Source organism: Anabrus simplex, chromosome 5, assembly GCF_040414725.1.
Source record: "Anabrus simplex isolate iqAnaSimp1 chromosome 5, ASM4041472v1, whole genome shotgun sequence".
In the NCBI taxonomy this organism is placed as follows: domain Eukaryota; kingdom Metazoa; phylum Arthropoda; class Insecta; order Orthoptera; family Tettigoniidae; genus Anabrus; species Anabrus simplex.
In genome coordinates this window covers 399,432,828-399,450,026 of record NC_090269.1, presented here as the reverse complement: position 1 = coordinate 399,450,026, position 17,199 = coordinate 399,432,828, and the positions used below count along the sequence as shown (strand labels likewise).

At 40.3% G+C, this 17,199-nt stretch overlaps 1 protein-coding gene across 1 annotated transcript in view; it reads right to left on the bottom strand.

Annotated features, from left to right (window-relative positions):
• The window catches only part of LOC136875003 (suppressor of lurcher protein 1), a 1,553,195-nt gene that overhangs the window by 816,758 nt on the left and 719,238 nt on the right, over positions 1-17,199 (bottom strand). The window contains exon 4 of the mRNA XM_068227855.1: positions 5,407-5,587. Coding sequence (XP_068083956.1) covers positions 5,407-5,587 — 181 coding nt within the window. The remainder of the gene's footprint in view (positions 1-5,406; positions 5,588-17,199) is intronic.

Here is a 17,199-nt window from a genome sequence, read left to right as displayed (position 1 = left end):
CCGACCTCAATCCGATCGAACTAGTCTAGGACCAACTTGAGAAATGAATTTGAGTGAGAAATTCACCTCCCCAAACACTACAAAACATGAAAACGCCCTTTAGGGGCACTGGGGGCATCTTAATCAATTTAACGTACATCACCTTGTCCGAAGAAGCATAATTAGTTTTTGTGAATCTGATAATCAGTTCGAGGGGTAGCAGTACTCATTACTTAGGCACTTCATTAACAAATAGCCACTTTATTTTAAGTCTACGATGGACTTTGTTTGATGCACTGAAATGGCGAACTGAGTATCCAAATAACGCTCAGCTTTCAATTTTTTTAAATTTTTGCTAAAAGTGCTGTTTTATTTTCATTGCGTGTCTGTTTTCATTTTGATATTAATGCGTATCATGGAGGTATGATCATATTAGGAATGAGCAAATCTCTATTTCAGTGTATAAGGTCTTCTCAAACAAGGATTGGTGCCTAGAAACGTGCACGATTTGTACTGTATTGTGTGAGAGACTGAGAGAAGGTAGAGTTAATCAGTCCCATCACTCAGGCATCTGTCGTAACGCTGAAAATTTTGTTGTGTACCATCCATAAATGAAGACGTTGTTTTCTGGTTGAAAGTGTATCCCACAGGAAGACGAAGCACAGGATTGGTGGTGAAACGCTTTATCGTCACGTTCCTCTTCAACAAATGAAATACGTGAAAGTCGCAAGTGAAGAGATCTGAGCTCTAAGACTCCAGCAAAACTGGCGCCGACTGTCCATTGTTACCTTGGCAGCGTATTAAGGTGCATTATTGTTGAAAACAAGCACACTTAGAGACCGATTTCCCTGATAAAGAATCTTCTTTGCGCAAGAATTGGATCATGTCACGTTGTACTCATTCGTTCAAAACTTTACATGCGAATAGTGTATAAAAGTTTTCCTATACTTAGCCGATGCGTGTCTCAGACTGTCCAGATCTCAGCTGTAACTACAAACACTAATCCAAGCGGAGTTGCCAACTCTTTGCTGTCCACTCAGTTATTTACACTGTTGCCTCCTCCTTCCATGTTACAAATGAATAACACATACTTCAGCACACAGACACACACACACATATCAGCCACCACTGGTCTGCATTTGTGGTAGTTGCTCAGGCGACAGATTCTCTATCTGTTGTTTACCTAGATTTTGTTTAAAAGTATTCCTAAGAAATTTGAAATTCATCGATTGTCTCCATTGCTAAATTATTCCGATCCTTAACCCTTAACTGGTCTTGTGGGGTCTTTAATGATACCAGTGACGTCTTACAACCCTGGCGCTTCCTCCGTATTCCGTTCTGGCCATCGCCGTTCAGTATAGCTGTTACTTAGTGCAAGGTCAACTGCTATCTGGAGTTGTAGCATTTAGTAAATATTGGTTTTCTCAGGAACGTGATTTAAATATTGTGTGGTGCCGTTTACGACCCCAAAACGGCGTTTGTGTTACGAAGTTTTGTCGTTACTTAAAATTTTGTAAGTGTTCATATTTCATTCGTAGTGCGTGTTTGGTACTTTTTCTTCGTGTAAGCCTTGCAATGGCTTCCACATCTCGCCCTGGCATGTCATTGTGTGAATCTAGTATCGCATGTTTTAGAGGAAGATGCCGAAGGAAGTGACGACAGCGATCTCTCAGATGAAAATGGTCCAGATTACAATTTCGGAACATGACACGGATTCGGAACAAGAAGAAAGTGAGGAAGACAAAGAGAGAAGTTTCACGGACAACGTAGACGTCCATAACCAGCGGTCTTCTTTCTCTGGTAGGAACAGATAGAAGTGGTCAGCTACCGAACCGAACAGGCATGTGAGACGTCAAAGTTAGAACATTATTGTCAAACTTCCAACCTTTAAGTGGTTGTGAAAATTAAGTAAATGACTGTGATTCAAAATTTTTATGAGTTTTGTATACATTAATATTTAAATGTACCTTTGAATTTGCTTTTGAGCAATGGGCATTTAAAATCAGTTTTAATTTAAGTTTAATACATGAGAATGTGATTTTATTTTATAATCAATGACGGTGAAAAAATTGTGCATTATCTCACAATTTACAATCAGTAAAGACATTAATTTCTCATTGTAGGTAATGCAAAAGGTATATAAAGGTTTATTTTTGAAACTTAAATAGGCCCTAAAGGGTGTTTAAGGTCATCCATTCTGTTGTATCATTTTCGACCCCACAACGCCATTTACGTACCGAAGTTTTCACAACGCCAGTCGAGGTTCAATTCATATTTGATAAAGGAATTTTCGTCCAAATTTTGTGTCCTTGAATTCAGTCTTCATCTTAATATTATAGAATGTCCTAATTTTAACAGTTCCACGCAAACAATTTCGTTTACTAACGTCATTCCACGCCATTTCTCCACTGACATCTCAGAACATATCACTTATTCGACATGCACCTTTTCCTACTCCCAAGTCTTCTCAGGCAAAAATATCGAACATTTCCGTAATGCTACTCTCTTATTTTATATCACTCAAAGCAAATCATTCTGTCTTCTATAGGATTTCCCCCAGTTATCGAAACAAGTAATCTGATGAGGGCACTTTACCAACGACTTAGAGACCCTCTTGTCTGCATGAAGAGATGTTTAACCTCTACTTACAACTTCGTTAATGTGATCCCCTCAATGAAGATTCTTCTTTATATCAGCACATATAGTTCAGTTCATATGAGTTTCGACTTGAAATCTGAGCGCTGCCTTTTGGTGGAGGCCAAGTGTATTAATAAACAGCCAATCTTAGGCAGTCACCTGCTCCGGCAGAGCGTGTGAAATTTTAGTTCCGGTTACCAGTGTTGTCAATCTGTTGTTTGCTATAACCACGTGCTATCAGCTGTGTGTTTTCATTCTTGACAAAGCTCCAACAATGACGGCTAGATATAATGAGTTGATTGAGTGGTTGAAGTTTGAACACAGTGCTACACATTACTATAGTAAACTCGTGTCCTCATCCCGAGGTGGTGCAGCTCTTTTCAGGCACACCCCCATTGGAGTGAGCTGCGTGTACCATTTCAACCCCATACCAGCCCTCCTGCCATTCTTAAATTTCTGGCAGTACCGGGAATCGAACCCGGGCCTCCGCGGATGGCAGCTAATAACACTAACCGTTACGCTATGGAGGCGGACTACACATTAATAATGCAAGTTGATATTTCTTGAGGAACAACATTAAGAAAGAACTCTGTTACTTTCATACAGACTATTACTATTAAAATATGGCTACAATATTCTGGGTTATATACAACTGACTCATTTGATCCCTACTGATGGACAACATCTAAAAAGGAACTCTATCACTCTTATCTACAATACTATTAATAAATCATAGCCACAACAGGCCATATTTTGCCAAGAAATTGTAATCATAGTATTTTAAAACACTCAACATTGGGCTTTTAGATTGGTAACTCCTTTTAATATATGACATTCAAGTTTAAAACTTGTAAAATACTAGTTATATGATCATTAAGTAATACACTTCTAAAAAACAGTATTACCGGGCGAGTTGGCCGTGCGCGTAGAGGCGCGCGGCTGTGAGCTTGCATCCGGGAGATAGTAGGTTCGAATCCCACTATCGGCAGCCCTGAAGATGGTTTTCCGTGGTTTCCCATTTTCACACCAGGCAAATGCTGGGGCTGTACCTTAATTAAGGCCACGGCCGCTTCCTTCCAACTCCTAGGCCTTTCCTATCCCATCGTCGCCATAAGACCTATCTGTGTCGGTGCGACGTAAAGCCCCTAGCAAAAAAAAAAAGTATTTATCTATAAGATGGACATCCATTCTAAGTCACTTAGTATATTGTAACCATATGGTCTATTATGTTTATGTTCACTTCATATGTCTTTGTAAATTCCCTATCTGGCCGAAGATGACATTCAGTATGCCGAAACGTATACCATATAATAAATAATGAAGTGATGACTTAAAAGCTCTCACATAATTTGTATTGAATAGGTGGATCCCTATACTTTAATTCATTACTTTGCAAATCTCTGTTCAATACGGACCAAACAATGACATTTTTGACATTGAATGAAGGAGAACTATATTTCGATTCGTGATGACATGAGGAAGGAGGGATCTCATACAACTTGTGAAACAGAACAAGCCCTAGTACGCAGTTTACATGGTGGATGAAATAGCCAAGAGGCATGGGCATGAAGTTGTTCACCTTTCACCATATACCATTGCCATTTTAACGCCATAGAACTGATTTGGGCACAGGTGAAGGAATATGTTGCTGCGATTAACGGACTTCACACAGTTTCGGAAGTTGGAAGACATCCTTTGGGAAGCCGTAGGCCGTGTAAGTGCGGAGGACTGGAGCAAAGTTGTGAAACACAATCCGAGGAAAGTGAAGCTTGGGAGAGGGGAAAGTATCTCAGACGATTATGTTGAAGACATTATTATCTCGTTACGGTCAAGCAAGAGTGAAACTTCAACGATGCCGATAGTGGCGCAGAAACGAGTGGAATATTCCTTTAGTAGGATTTTTCCTTCCTTAAGAGAAATTGAATTTATTAGCAACGCGAGCTCTTCTAGGCACTGTGTAGAAATTTCATGTCGTTTTCTCGCGTTGTATCTATTCGAAAATATATTTATCTAATACCCTATGTGTTGTGTGTTATTGAACATTCTATGTGAGTTGTGCATATTGCTACAAAGAATAATTGATTCTGGACTTATATTTGAGTATATACATCTCCACTTGTGTTGTGTGTCGTGAATCAGGTTTCCGTACTCATAACAATTTGCCACCAATGTCTGACTTCTGGTTAACTGTCAAGTAGAAACTCATAGAAACGGAACTACAGGTACTTAGAGTGATTTCTGTGAGGCAGTTTCACCGCATTAATGAATCATAGGGAGCCCATCTGGCGTCGAAAGATGCCGATACAGAGAAATCGTGATAGGCTGCGGCTTACTTCTGAGGAAGCAAGACAAGATATTCACGAAGCGGATGTTTTGCCTCTTTTACCCAACATAACCCCCAGGATTGTCGTGAGTAATATATTGGGCTGCAAAAATATGAATTAAAAGAGAAAATGGTACAAATGTAGAAGACAGACATTCAAGTTGCCCCTGCTAGTCACTACAGGTTGAATAGAACAGCCCTCACTCTGGGTAAACAAGCAGAGGTGGAGCGATCGGAAGGCTGACACAGCATGCAAGTAGGGCAGGGAGTTCGGTTGCGCCGCGTTACTATCTGGACACGTACGATTGAATCATAATTATCAGGGTTTTGCTGTGGAAATGGGCTGGTAATTTTCTGCATGAGATCTTCTCGTAGAACATCGGTTATGTCGTCAAACTTTCAAGTAGGTTGGTTAAACTTTTAGTAATGATATGGATACAAACATCATAAACAAACTGGCTACTTACTCTAGATGAGTCTTTTGAACGTCGAAGTCCTTGAAGGTAATCTCTATGATGTGATCACTGCTGGCAATGAAAGTGTAGAGCAGGCAGTTTATGTTGTCCTGGTATGGTCGAGGGTAGTCCGGACTGCTGAACGTGCCGTACTCCTTGCCGTATGTCGATGAGAACACAATGCACTCGCAACCTGAGAGAAGAGAATGCCATACATTTAGTATTATAAATAAATACATAAATAAAATAAATACACAAGAAATACACATTGTTACGAAGAAATGCTGTCTACTTTAACGATCTAATTTACTATGGGATTACCCATATTCACATACAATTTTATTCCACCACTAGCTGATGTACCCGTACTTCGCTACGGAATTCTACATTGTATACAGAATTCTATGTTAAATAGTGTACACCTTGTGAGCAACATTGTATTATATTGCATAGCAACGTTACCCTAGAAACGCGACGGGGAAGTCACCAAACGTCTTTTCTCATATGAAGACTGGGTTAGGGAATTTTCATTGTGATGGTAGGTCTGCTTGCCTACTCTGTCACAATCAGGTTGGGGAGTTTTCATTATAATGGCAGACACTCACTCTCCACCTGCTTTTTTACATTCTCAGAAAGACTGCCTTAGTGGTTTTCCCAAGTGAAGTGAACATAGGTCATTACAATGACGTCAGTCGGAAAGGCGCGATTAAAAGCAATATGAAATACTCGATCAAAAAAACAACATATTTTCTCACTTTTAACAAACAGTACTACGCTGCCGATCTAATAGTCCAAAGTTCCAGAGCTAGAATCCGCACGGCCTTGATCCGTGAACACTCTTTGTCTTTTTTCGTTCGGGGGGGGGGGGGGGTCGAATAGCGGGTTATCCCAGGAGGACAAATCTATGGCCTTTTACTAATCTCTTTCCCGGGAGTACCCTATGAGTCGGTAAATCTCATTTCACTACACTGGTGGCGGAAAAATCTATCTGACTTGGAGGGAAATTTTTCCTCCAAGCCAGAGGAGAAAACTCCTCTTCACTGCTAATTTCGAACAAAATGAATGTAGAATTTAATAAAAGTGAAGAGGAAGACGCTTTTCTTAAGTAACGTCTCTTTTCAGGGTTGAATTTTGAATTATTAATGAATTGTAGTGCTGTAATTTGGAATAGGCTTAAACTGTAATTCTTCTTCTGCTAGGGGCTTTACGTCGCACCGACACAGATAGGTCTTATGGCGACGATGGGATAGGAAAGGACTAGGAGTTGGAAGGAAGCGGCCGTGGCCTTAAGTAAGGTACAGCCTCAGCATTTGCCTGGTGTGAAAATGGGAAACCACGGAAAACTATTTTCAGGGCTGCCGATAGTGGGATTCGAACCTACTATCTCCCGGACGCAAGCTCACAGCCGCGCGCCTCTACGCGCACGGCCAACTCGCCCGGTAAACTGTAATTCTAGACCAGGTCATACTACTATTACTAAGTGAGCCTCTGCCAAATCTGCACACTGCTCATTCAAAACAGTGCGTCAGAGTAGGGAGTGAATAGCTGGAATACTGATGAACCAGTGTGTAACGTACCAGCGGCATCAGACAATGTATGAACCAGAGGAATGGCATGCTAAAGAAAGCAGTTTTTTAACTCCCCAGATTTCCCGCCAATATTGAGTCAGGCTGTTATACTCGGTACGCAACAGTAATCCCTTCTATCAGAGTTGAGGGCACGATAAGAGGCAAAGAACATCACAACAAACAATGGTCAATGTAATGTTATTGTTGATCAATGTTATGCGCTTTCCATATTGTAGGCCTTCACATTTAGTTTTCTTCCGCCTCTAAATACTACTCTTATCACAGTCGGTACGATAAAACTGAATAAAACATAAATGATCGGAAATTGTATTCTCTATAACTTTTGTTATGTAGTATTTTTCTATAGGAGCAATAACGAAGGTATTTAAAAATTAAATTTTAGGCGCCTACCCCTAAACTACCATTTCACCCAGGTTCAGTAAAATTGTTTATAGCTTAGACTACAACTCTTTCTTCCTCGATTCTATATACCGATTTTCATTAAATTCTGTTCACCCATTTTCTCGTCGGCGTTGATGTGGACTTAGCAACAAAAATCGAAATTCAAGAATATCAGTGTTATCATAGCCGGTACGGTAAAATTGTATAAGACATAAATGATCGGAAATTTAATTCTATGTAACTTTAGTTATGTAGTATTTATCGACAGGACCACTTAAAATTTAATATTTGAGAATTGAATTTTAGGCCTTCCCCTAAACTACCATTTCACTCAGCGTCAATAAAATGATTTATAGCCTAGATTGTAGTGGCTCATCCCCCGACTTTACATACCGATTTTCATTAAATTCTCTTCAGCCGTTTTCAAGTGATGCGTGTACAGACAGACAGACAGACAGACAGACAGACAGACAGACAGACAGACAGACAGACAGACAGACAGACAGACAGACAGACAGACAGACAGACAGACAGACAGACAGACAGACAGACAGACAGACAGACAGACAGAAATTATGGAAAAGAAAAAAGTGCGTTTCCTTGTTACAGTGGACATGAACGATACAGAAATACATTTTTTTTAAATTCTGAGCAATGTACAGACAAAACTCTTATTTTATATATATACATTAAAGATTAAATTACACTAAATGCTGTCTGTATACAAGTCTCTTACAGCAGGACTCGAGCTGGACAGTCTTTACCTGGAACAGGCGATAGTCCTTATTGACTGACTCCATCTCTCACTTTCACTCGCACGGTCGGTCACTTCACACATAATACTTGCACTCAGATATGTTTGCACAGAGAGCTGCTGACCACCACAACACAAGAAGACTGTCCTTTGGCTCGACTCCAGAGAAAGTCCACCGCTCACACAGTCAAGACAGTTATTTCCGGAGACCGTTCAACACAGTGATCTACTCAACAATGACAACTAACCAGCGGTCACATAACGGTAACAACTGAGTAGTAGTAGTGCTAGCGAACACTACAATTTTTCTTACAACAACGAGAATTGACACTGTTCCAATTTTATTAACGCCAGCTGTTCGACACACTGACTCCCCAGTGGTCTACAATACACAGTAAGACTCCAAGGCAGTACACAGACACTACTCTTGACGCCGGTGGGACACTGGCTATAGCGAGCACTACTGCTGTCCCAGTCCGACAACTCCCATTACTGACTGACTATTAGGAGCTAGCCTCCTTACTACTACTAACTAGTTTTCACTTCTCCCCTAAAGAGGGGGCGGGCCTCTTAGACGATGACGCTGACGCTGACTCTTAGGCCAGGAGATTTCTGGAGAAGGTGAAGGGGTTGTCAGCCGTGGCCTATGATAGGAATTGTCCAAGCATTCGCCTTAGTGTAGGAGAATCGAAAACCTAGGAAAACCATTCTCAGTTCAGCCGACGGTGGTGACCATTCTGTTCCTGTCTCCCGAATGCAGAGGTGTAGAGCCATGGTGCTGATGCCATGCGGAATACTGAACATCTTCGCCGATCACCTCGTTTTGGACGCTTCAGTTTCTAATGCATGGTTAGCACGTGATAATGTTCAGAGTTCATCGAATGTTTTCATATTGAATCGCGTCACTTAAAGGATCTCTGGTAGTATAATCTGGCACGCAACACCAATGGAAATAAGCGAAACTGTAAAGAACTTTGGCCACATTTCTGAAAGGTACTTAAACTGGATGGAGAACGCGAAAATTTGCCAAGAAGCATTCTTTTCTTTACACTCCCTTGAAAGTTCACGGGATCTCCTTCCACAGACCACGAGAAAATTACTTGTTCGAAGGTCAATTCTACCCATATTCGATTATGCTGACGTAATATGCAACAACCTAAACACCCCACTTAATGCTAAATTTCAGCGTGCTTATAGTGCATGCGTCTGATTTTTATTAAATATGCCAAAGTATTGTCGTATATCATCCTGTACTGAACGGCTGTCGTAGTTATATTTAGCGGAGAGAAGGAACCTTCACCCAGTTTCACTTGTCAACAACGTCTTCCTCAGAGACATACCAAGTTATCTGAGAACGGATCTTAAATACCTGTCATCCACAAACAGTTAAGACATGTGCTTAGAATCCGGAAAATATTCTTAATAGAGCTTGGGAAAACCTGTATAATTTTGGGACAAAATATTGCTTCAAATTGTTAAAAATACTAAGAAATGATTTATTGGTAGGGTATGTCTTCGGTTCTACAACCTTTGTAATAAAATACTTATTGTAAAACATGCTACAGTGTAGGCCTAAGATTTTCAAGGTTCTTTACAAGCCTGCGACTTCTACATTGTACTAGGAAACACTAATCAAGGTACCTATTTAAGTACGACGTTCATCATTTCCTAAGTGATTCATTAAACTGCCATTATTTTTTCCTTTGCGAATCATTATGCTCATATTAGTTTGTGCTCTGAAAATCTCGTTTTAATGATTACTGAATATTCACGACCACTTTGTTCTCGAAATACAATTTCAGCGCATTAGGTCGTATTAAGTACATGCAGTACATACTAAGGAAATGTAAGTTACAGAACAAAATTGCCCTACAGGACACTTCAAGGATCCAAACCCACAACCACTACTTTTATGAAAATACTCAACACAACGTCCTACGTCGAAAGTATATTTTTGACTTCGCTGCAATTTGAATATGCAGAAGTAGTAGTATTGGTATAGAAGGGAATAGCATGAGGGAATACTACTCCTTAGGTGATAATACTTTCTTCTTACTTAAGCCAAATTCACTGCCGAAATACGTTTAACTAAGAGAAACTCAAACTAAGCTAGGTATTCGCTTTGCTTTTAGAAACACATTTAAAATTAGGGGGGTAGACTAGCGCCAGTGTAAAGGCTGTCAGACAGCATTAAATTTAACGCATTCACTTTAAGAATCAGTAGGAATAATTCCCTTTCCCTGCTTCGCTTCATTAGATAACATCCTTCAATGCGAAGAACATTTCCGAAGATTTTTAGACGGCTTGTTCAAAACCAGAATGTACAATTTTGAACATTTTTGTCCAATTGTTCCGTATTAACTGTTACAATTAGTGTTCCTTTTCTCTTACTGTATCCGCCTTGACAACAACTAAATGTACAGACACAGATATTTGTCTACTTTAATTCTAAGCATACCGGAACATATTTCGAGAACCTTCTATTCTCTGCATCAGCTCACAAGTTATAACACCTCTTAACATCTGGCCTCGAATGAATATGTAGCTAATGTATGTAGAAAGGACCATGCAATTCTGTTTCACCTAAAACGCCACAAGAATGCTCTTCCTTAAATCCTTAAATTAAAATTAATGCAAGCAATCCTCTCCCATTTTAAACTGCTGTGATACGGTATTAAAAACTCTACATGCTGAACAAACTTCGCGACTTCAACGAACACAATACTCTTGTGTACTATATGCTTTCCATGCCCGTTCCGGTTCCTTATTTGAAATTCCCATAAATCGAACGAATTCCTACAATCATTCTTTCCTAGTTACTGCATGGAGACTATGGAATACACTCGCAATGGACATTCGGCAGGTTATTTCTTCCTATAAATTCAAATTTCCCTGCCAATTCTTTTCCTGGGCACATATAACTGATTTGCGTGAGTTAACGTGTGTATGTTGTGTGAATGGGGTTTCTTTTATATATTATACATTTCAGCCATTATAATGATAATAATAAATTATTACATTTTCTCCTTTTAATATTTCTTTCTTTATTCCTTAAACTGTTTGCCCTCCAGGATTCTTTCTTCCCTCGCACTCAGCGAGGGATCCAACCTCTACCACCTTAAGGGCAGTGTATTGATTTGTAACGTGATCTTTTTCTTTTTTTTTTGCTAGTTGCTTTTCGTCGCACCGACACAGATAGGTCTTATGGCAACGATGGGATAGGGAAAGGCAAGAACTGGGAAGAAAGCGGCCGTGGCCTTAATAAAGGTACTGCCCAAGCATTTGTCTGGTGTGAAAATGGGAAGCCACGGAAAACCATTTTCAGAGCTGCCGACAGTGTGGTTCGAACCCACTATCTCCCGAATACTGGATACTGCCCGCACTTAAGCGACTGCAGTTATCGAGCTCGGTAAGGTGATTTTAACGTACTTTTCTACAGTATTATATTTTGTAGAATTACTACATCTTCCTTTTATATTTACATTCTTAAACTATGTTATTAAAAGTGGTTAAGCGTAATAGAGGGCCGCGAGCCGTAACATTGCCGCAAATGGAAGTCAGAAGTAAATAAATAAATAAATAAATAAATAAATAAATAAATAAATAAATAAATAAATAAATAAATAAATAAATAAATCTATACTTTTATAAAAATTACATAATCATGAAATGTTCTTAAAAGATAATCTAAAACTATGATTTTAAGGGTCGAGCTGAATGGCTCAGACGGTTCAGGCGCTGGCCATCTGACTCTAACTTGGCAGGTTCGATCCTAGCTCAGTCCGGTGGTATTTGAAAGTGCTCAAATAGGTCCTCCTCGTGTTGGTAACCAGTTTTTTGTTGTTGTTGTTGCTATTTTGCTTTATGTCGTACCGACACAGATAGGTCTTATGGCGACGATGGGATAGGGAAAGGCTAGGACTGGGAAGAAAGAAGCCGTGGCCTTAATAAAGGTACAGCCCCAGCATTTGCCTTGTGTAAAAATGGGAAACCACGGAAAACCATCTTCAGGGCTGCCGACAGTGTGGCTCGAACCCACTATCTCCCGAACACTGGATACTGGCCGCACTTAAGCGACTGCAGCTAGTTGATAGATTTAAGCAAAATCATCTCCGTACAGGCCATGAAGGCCCTTGGAGGTGTGGCAGGTAAAGGCTTCCTCCATTCGTAACCTCGGCACGTGATGGGGTAGAGTGGTTAGCTCTTCGCCCGGCCACCTTTACCCCCAGGAATTAACCTGGTACTCATTTTTGGTGTAGGCTGAGTGAACCTCAGGGTCATATGCACCTCCGGAAGTGGAAATCTCTTTTCATAAATTTTACGACTTCCTGGTGGGGATAGGAACACACGTCATTCCGGGAGAACCTAAAATAACTCATGCGGAACTAAATTCCGGCACCTCAGCGTCTCCAACAACTGTAAATATTAGTTAGTGGGAAGTAAAGCCATTATTATTATTATTATTATTATTATTATTATTATTATTATTATTATTATTATTGTAATGTTCTTAGGCTTCGCAAACACAATGAATCACAAATTTAATGATCGGCGTGTGGTGATCTGATAAAATGTTATAGTAGCTGTCATGTCCTATATTTTATTATGTCACAAATTACATTTATAGGAACACAGGAACATCTGGTCACGAGCATTGAATCACCAACTACATGTAAAAAACAACGGGATAAAATTCTGGAAGGCTCCATTGGTTATTTATATTCGATTTACGTTTCGCTTTACAATTAATTCAAACAGGTCTGTTGATGTAGTCCAAAAATATCCATCCTAAACACGTTTAAATCATTTTATGCCTCAAATGTCCATTAACAATTGTTGCAGTCTACTGACGATTTATTCACGCTGTGTGAATCAGGCGTATAAGTTTAACATGTGAGGAATGCAGCAAATAATATGCTGGACAGTCATTCATGATACAAAGAACACGTCAAAACCAAACAGCATGCCAAATATTCAGCCATGTTCGGGCATATGCACAGCAGCAGCCGTCGTTTCACGAATATAGAACAGGACATAATATTATTACTTCCAATGCATAAAGGAAGATAGCCCAATATGAACATCGCGGATTAAGAAACAATACCATATATCTGACTATACCCTCCCTATCCTTTTTTCTTAAGACAGATCACGCCTTCCAATCACATATGGGTATACAGTCCATCAGAACAATTTTCGTTGTGTTCTTTTTTCCTATGGTTCTATTTAAATAAAAATGAACCTACTATAGGAATGTATGCTTGTGTGACGAATTTACGCACTCCTAGAGTAAAATGTATTTAAGGTTAATTTTCCTTTACACATAAGCAAAAAAACAAAATGAATACAACGGACATCGTTTTGATGGACTGCATACCAATATGTGGCCGGGAGGCGCGACAAGTGTTACGGAAAATAATGCATAGGAAGGGAATTGTCAAATGGTGGTAGTGTTTCTACTCGTGATATATTGCAAAAACTGGAAATCTGTTTGTCGCAAGGACAAAATGATATTGTCTGGGTCATCAGTCCATAGACTGGTTTGATGTAACCCTCCATGCCACCCTATCCTGTACGAAACTTTTCATTTCTACACAACTGCTGCATATTAAATCTGCTCCAATCTGCTTGTCATATCCATACCTCGGTCTACCCACACCGTTCTTACAGCCTACACTTCCCTCAGACACCAACTGAACAAGTCCTGGGTTTCTTAAGATGTGTCCTATCATTCTATCTCCTCTTCTCGTCAAATTTACCCAAATCTACTTCCTCTCATTAACTAGATTCATTATCTCTTCATTCGTGATTCGATTTATCCATCTCGCCTTCAGCATTCTTCTGTAACACCACATTTCAAAAGCTTCTATTCTCTTTCTTTCTGAGCTAGTTATTGTCCATGTTTCACTTCCATACAATGCCGTGCTCCACACGAAAGTCTTTAAAAAGTCTTCCTATATCAATGAACTACTCCAAATTTTAAGAAAGGCTTTCCATGCCTTTGCTAGTCTTCATTTCATGGCCTCGTTACTTCGAACATTAGCCCAGTGCCCCCCTTCTCCCTAACTCCGCCTCGCTGGGATACACACGATTGTACTAACCAAAGGCAACGCCCAGACCCGTGATGTCTCTCACGTAATGATACTAATCAAAAGTAGTCTCATTGTTCTAATTTCATCATCCCTTGGTTTCCCCTTTTAGTCGCCTCTTATGACAGGCAGGGGATACCGTGGGTATTTTGTTCGTCTGCGTCTCTCACCCACAGGGGTTTAAAACATTTATTTTCACTCAGTTAGGCACATTCCCGCAGCGGAGAGCATTCTCCAATAGGGAGCGTTTCTGTGCCAGCATAATCTCGCAGTGCTAGTCACGTAAGGATTTCAGTGGCCATATTTCCCCCACCACGACATGTTTAATACTTGTCGTTGAGCAAATCTGAATTCACGCGCAACGTCCAGCGTGCTTATTATCCTCCTACTGCCGCCACGTTCCATGCAAAAGAATGTGCTCCATTCAAGACTACGAGATGAGGCGGGGGATAGAAATAATAAAACGAGTGTTCAGAGATTCAGAAGAAAACAAGAAGTTTGAAATCGGAAATTATTTAGGAATACTACCTTCTATTGGATGAGCCTCCGTGGCTCTGGCGGCAGCGTGCCGTCCTCTCACCGCTGGGTTCCGTGGTTCAAATCCCGGTCACTCCATGTGAGATTTGTGACGGATAAAGCGGAGGTAAGCCAGGTTTTTCTCCAGGTACTCCAGTTTTCCCTGTCATCTTTCATTCCAACAGCACTCTCCAATATTTTATTTCATCTGTGAGTCATTAATCATTGCCCCAGAGGAGTACGACAGGCTTCGGCATTCGGCACAGTTCCCATCCTCACCGCTAGATGGGGGCTTCATTCATTCCTTTCCTGACTCGGTCGAATGACTGAAAACAGGCTCTGGATTTTCATTGCCTTCTATTGGATGGCGATGATTCACCGTAAGTTTCTTCTGGTTAATGTAATTAATTTCGTGTGGCTATTTCTAGCCGAGTGCAGCCCTGGTAACGCAGACCCTCCGATGAGGGTGGGCGGCATCTGCAATATGTAGGTAAATGCGTGTTATTGTGGTGGAGGATAGTGCTATGTGTGGTGTGCGAGTTGCAGGGATGTTGGGGACAGCACTATCACCCAGCCCCAGGGCCATTGGAATTAACCAATGAAGGTTAAAATCCACGACCCAGCCGGGAATCGAACCCCACTGTCGGTAGCCCTCAATATTGTGTTCCGTGGTTTATCATTTTCACTGGAGGCAAATGCTGGGTCCGTACCTTAATTAAGGCCACGGTCATTTCCTTCCATCTCCTATTCCTTTCCTATTCCATCGTCACGATAAGACATATCTGTGTTGGTGTGACTCAAAGTAAATTATTAAAAAGGAATCTAAAGCAGTGAATTCCCAGTTGTGATCTACGGTATTCAGGAAGAAAGAAGTGAGTTACCTTCAGATTCTTCTGTTCTCAGACCTGCTTTGCTTTACGGAATTGAAAGCAGAGAGGATTGTGGATGTCTTAACCATAAGTTTCAAGTAACGGATTTGACTGTAGCGAGAATAATAAGTGGTACAATCAAGTTGGAGCAGTCAAAGGAGGGTATTCGCAATGAGGAGATGAGGGATAACTTAGGACTGAACTAGATGCATGAAGCTGTGTATATAAACAATTTTTGGTGGTGGGAAGAGAAGGGGTGAATGAAGGAGGATCGGTTACGCAGGAAAGTTTTAGACAATATAATGGAGTATAAGAGAAGCAGAGATAGACCAAGCAACGATGGATAGATTACTTCCGCCTGAGGAATCGAACTTTAGTAGTACATTTATTAATAAAACATTGTGTTTTATTGATCTAATTATATTTAGGATGACGCAATTTGTAAACACACGCATAGAAAGACATACATTTTTACGTGAAAACGAATCACAACCGTTCACTGATTAGTGGGTGTTTACAAAAGTATTTTGTTCGCACGTAGCGAGTCTCAAGCTAGCTGGTATTTACTTGAATAGTCTGTCCTTCCGTTATCTTCATTGACAGGCTTAGCTTCAGACTCACCAGTCATTCCACTTAACAGCAACAGTGCGTGCGCACAGGTTTGGGCGCCCAGAATTGACCATCACAGCGTAAGATAGCTACACACATGATTCGACTCCAGACAAGACCGAATAACTCGCACATTCAACTTACATAATCGCTCCACACACTAAACTACAGCAACATTGCTATCCACACTTCTTTCCAACACTAGTCAAACATTACGACGACACTCACCACTCAAGCAACAACGACAACCAACGATGCCAACACAACACTGACACAGTGCTGTTTGCAGTGACACTCTTGTGTATCCCTTTTCGGCCCCGTGAAACACTCAATGAGGCTTCTGGTACCAATCTGTAGCTAGCTTCAGGTATTTCATGTCATTGTTGTTAGATCGCACTGCAGGTTGTTCACAGCGTGCAGATTTTTGTATACACGTTCTATAGATATCAGGCAAGTAGGTACGAAATGAGAAATTTTAATAATGAGAGGCTGTTTCACTCCAGGTTATGTATTTAAAAGTGTAATTTCAGTCCGTGGACCTTTCTGAAAGATAATTAGTCGTAGCTTTTATTGTCAAGTACAGAGGAGATAATGCTGAAGGATTGCATTGAACCCGATTTTAATCCAATCGATGAAATTCGTTCGAACTCACTGATATTGATTCTAAGCGGAAGTTCCCAAGATGCTATTCGTGTTGTTTGAATCCCATGCTCCAGTATGCCTGTGCTATTTGATATTTTTAACGCTGTAAATATTTTATTCCTTTGAGGCGAACTCCAATAATGTATAAAGAAGAAGAAGGAGAATAATAACATTAAGAATAAGAACAAGAAGAAACATATTTGTTCCTTTTACTTCTTCATTGAAAATATCTCTTCGCCATTTCTCCTGAAATCCTGTGTTTCCTGTTTGAGCACACCTCAGGTGCTGGAAGCTGAATGACTCTGTTCGTGTATTACTACATATTTCCTGTTTTAGTGCATTTAATTTTGATATAT